General features: G+C 40.9%; 1 protein-coding gene across 3 annotated transcripts in view; it reads left to right on the top strand.

Moving 5' to 3' along the window:
* The window catches only part of LOC111868714 (5-oxoprolinase), a 62,357-nt gene that overhangs the window by 49,511 nt on the left and 8,589 nt on the right, over positions 1–4,257 (top strand). For all 3 annotated transcript variants that reach the window (XM_033753145.1, XM_023859630.2, XM_033753146.1), the window contains one exon: positions 3,255–3,352. In XM_033753145.1, the coding sequence (XP_033609036.1) occupies positions 3,255–3,352 (98 nt within the window). The remainder of the gene's footprint in view (positions 1–3,254; positions 3,353–4,257) is intronic.

Genomic DNA, 4,257 nt, shown 5'->3' with positions numbered 1-4,257 from the left:
GAAGAAGACGTAAGAAGATGCTGGATGACCTTGGGGACAGAAGAGGATACTGTCATTTGAAGGAGAAAGCTCTAGATCGCATTAAGTGGAGGAATTGTTTTGAAAGAGACTGTGGACCTGTCGTCTTGACAGATTACTGATGATGATGATGATGAATATAGTAGCATGAAGTGTACTCCAGTTGGGGGTATACATATTTTCCATTTATGTTCTTTGTGATCTTACTTACCTCATGAGCTAGCGGCCTCTGTAGTCTAGAGGTAACGTTCCCACCTCATGACTCGTGGTATGCGGGTTCAAACCCGGCGGAGGTCGTGGAATTTTTAAGGGCGGAAAAATTCAGGGAACAAGTCCTCCGGGAGGTACTTCAAGCCGTGGGTCCCATGTCTTAGCTTTAGAGCACGTAAAAGGACCTCATATCTCCAATGGAGGTCACTGAGCCAAATTCAAGGACATTTCCCGCCCAACAGTAATCTCTAACGCCTCTGATAGATTAGGGAAGCATTATAGATACTGCCAAGCCAGTAGAGGCCGAACTCACTGGCTCGGTCGGGACTGATGGCACGCACCAATATCGGTAGGGTATAGAGACTGGTAGAATATCATAGAGGGAAGCACAATGGACCAATACTGGTCTAAGTGCATGGGGAAACCCACCCTCTCCAATAACGAAACCGACCGACTGACCGAATCATGAGCTCTGATTTCCTTTTGTTGCCAATGCAGATCTTTTCGCAGTATTATTAAAACATACAAGTTACTTTTGTCTAGCCATGAGTGGATTGTCTGATTGTGGATTGATGGCTGTGGCAGCCTTCAGAGCAAGTAATTCCAGCAGTCAGATATAATTGTAGCACATGCAGTCTTTACCACATCTGCATACTGGTTTCCCTGGCATACAGGATTTTTATAAAGATTATGATCTGGGTTGTAATGCTATGTAGTTTGGTAGAAGCCCACAGCATTTTGGAGGAATGTATTGCATCCATCGTCAGGGTTGAAGAGTAAGTAGGCCACACATTGGCATGCATCAAGACACGTAACAGTCAGGACATGACGTCTGCAACTTGACGCAAAGAAAGGAACACAGTTGAAACGAATGAGATTATGACAGCCGCTGCACACTGGTCTGAGTCATGAAGCTGACGTCAGCTTCATGCTGACAAATCACGAATGAAGCAAGACTGCGTCTTTTGTCTCGTGTCTTGATGCGTGCCTTGACGCAGTTGGTTTGCGGCTGCTCTTAAGTCGAGCAAGAAACTAGCAATAAGCAAATGGGAAGTTTTACCTCTTGACCTTGATGAAGTAGGTACATTCTTCCAAATTTTGTTGCACTTCTGAATCATATGGCATTACAACCCAGAAGATCATACTTGTCATATCTACTGCTGTGTCACAAATCCAACAAAATTTTCGTACTTTGAAACATGTCGGAACTACCGTCTTTCTCATCCCGCCTGATCCTCTTTCATATATGGTTTATCTTGTTTGTATGACATAAGCTCAGTAGTAGTTATAGCATTTGTCTAATAATCACATCAACAAACAGCAACAGTAGAAATATACAGTATGATTTGCTTAAAAATTATTCATTAAAATACCACATTTTCAACATTGGTTTCCAAGACACGTTTTTAAACTCGAGTTTCTGCTGATTAATTAATTATTACGTTATTTATGGAAGGGAGAGTCAGTAAATAGGTAACAAATGGATATAAAACATAAAACTTGATTTTTGAACCTGGACAAAACATTTATTTCTTGACATCCACCACCAACAGTGATACACTTGTCCCATCACTTTACCAGAGCAACGATATCCACAGCATATAAGTCTTTTGACTGTTGGCTCAGCCACTTCTACACCTCTGTTTCAATATCTTCATCGAAACATTTGCCACCAAGGTGCTTCTTTATCGGACCAAACAAATGGAAGTCACTAAAGTCCAAGTCTGGCCTCTAAGGTGGGTGGATGTTGAAGAAGTTCCCACTGTAGTTCTTGAATTCTCTCCTGCATTGCTAGTGCTGTATGAGGTCTGTCATTGTTATGATGAAGCAGCACCCCTCTTGCCAGTCAGTCTTGAAGTTTTTTGTGAATTGCATCCTGAAACTTCAACAGAAATTCACACTACAATTCAGAATTTACATCTTCACCATGCTTCTGACGATGGGCTAACAGCACTCCCTGAGAACCCAAGAACACAGTAAGCATAACCTTCCCAGCTGATGGTGTACTTGTAACCAAAAAAAAATTTGGTTGAATGAGAAAGTGAACTGGGATTTTTCTGTAGTATTGAAGCAAGCTATGGTTTGGGTTGGTAGTCATGCAGACATAATTCGTCCCCAGTAACAATGCTGTTGAGCGTATCGTCTCCATATGCACACCATGAGAGATGTTGCAAGGATAAACCCATTCGGTTCATTTTTTTCTTAATGCTTCAGTTATCTAGGTATCCACCATGTGCACACTTTCCAGAACTTCACATGATCATGCATTATGCTGTATGCTAAACTGTGGAATACCCTAGTATAATTGCTAGACTGTTTATCGTTATCCTTTTGTCAGCTTGAATCAACTCTTCCACCTGCTTCACAATTGCTTCTGTTGCAGTCACAACAGGGCAGCCTGATAGGACATCATCTGTGACTTTTGGACCTTCTTGAGAGAATTTTTGTACCCAGTTGTGAACTGTTATACAAGACAAACACTTCCCACCATATACAGGAATCATTTCTTTATCAGTATCATTTGCCCACAGAGAATTGCACAACAGAATGGTGCCCTGCTGTAGGATACTCTTCAAGCATGGTTGCCACTTTTGACTACAGAAGTCAGCCTCTGAACATGCACATGCCTGTCTGCTTCTTAGACTGTCATGAAGCTAGACTGTACTGCTACATAGTGATACACATAGGAAACCTATTATATCTATTACAGCTTTTTACTTCCATTTTTGACATATTTACTGACTTTTTTGTAATTATGCTTTTTAATATGCAGAGGTGTTAACGGCATTGAGTGTGATGAGAGGATGATTTAGGAGGAGGGAATTATGGCCTATTTCAAGGCACTATCTCAGTATTTGCATAGAAAGACTGAGAAATGCCAATCTTAATCATGATGGACAGTACCAGCCAGGATTTGAACTGGATGCTTCCCAAATATAAACCTGGGGCATTTATATATATAATAATGTAAGTTTTAATAGAAGAAGAATCTGTCAGCTGAAACTGAAGCTTATATGTTCTTGCAGGTGGTTCTCCTGGAGAAAGAGGATTGAATCTGATTATGAAATCAGATGGAAGGATCATCAGTCTTGGATCAAAAACAGCAATTGCCACTGAACCAGGGGTGAGTATATATTAATGTTTATTTCCCGCATGCAAGAAGACACGTCACATCTGTTTTTGTCCCTTGTACTGTGGACACTTCTGGCCTATTGTACCAGCACCAGATGATAGGTGAGGGTGATTGTGGAGCAATTGGTGGAATAAAGATTGGCAGGGGACTCGGAGAAAACCTGTCCCAACTGCTTTGTCCACCACAAATCCCATTTGACCAGACCCGCGATCGAACCCCGGCCGCCGCGGTGGGAAGCCAGTGACTAACCACTAGATTTAAGCAGATGAGATCAGGGTGGAGATCAGATCAGTGATCAGAGAGAGAGAGAGAGAGAAGAAAGAAGAGAACTGACAGAAGCCTTCGTGTGACATAGTTACAAGGAACATTAGAGTGTGATCATGGTTCACAGTTATGGTGTGCGATAATGTCTGTAGTTCCACCTGGCATAATTCTCCAATAATCAGTTTCAGCTAAAGCTGCAGTCCAGTAATTATTTGTCACGGAATCCTGGACATGTGACAGTATTCATGCAATTTGTGAGGAAGTGCAAGAACTTGAATTTGATATACACACATTTGCTGTACGTGTTGCAGAACTTTTGTTGACATTGTCAGCCTTTACAAGCAAAACATCTGCCCTCTAGTATTTATTAGGTACCTAATTACTAGGGCCCACATTTTTATGACCTAAAAACTACAAATATATGCATACACTTACGACCCAAAATTAAGTCAAGTATGACCTAAAAAGTGTAAAATTTGACCTTAAATATTAAATGGGACATAAAATTTCACAATTTTAATTACAACTTTTACTGGAGTTTAAGTATAAAGATGATGAATATATGATAGTAGGTCCTACTTACCAAATTAGCCCTATTATGCCTCCGAAGGAAAGAAAACTGATGGAATTTC

Source organism: Cryptotermes secundus, unplaced genomic scaffold, assembly GCF_002891405.2.
Source record: "Cryptotermes secundus unplaced genomic scaffold, Csec_1.0 scaffold1688, whole genome shotgun sequence".
Classification (NCBI taxonomy): domain Eukaryota; kingdom Metazoa; phylum Arthropoda; class Insecta; order Blattodea; family Kalotermitidae; genus Cryptotermes; species Cryptotermes secundus.
This window is presented reverse-complemented; position numbering and strand designations above follow the sequence as displayed.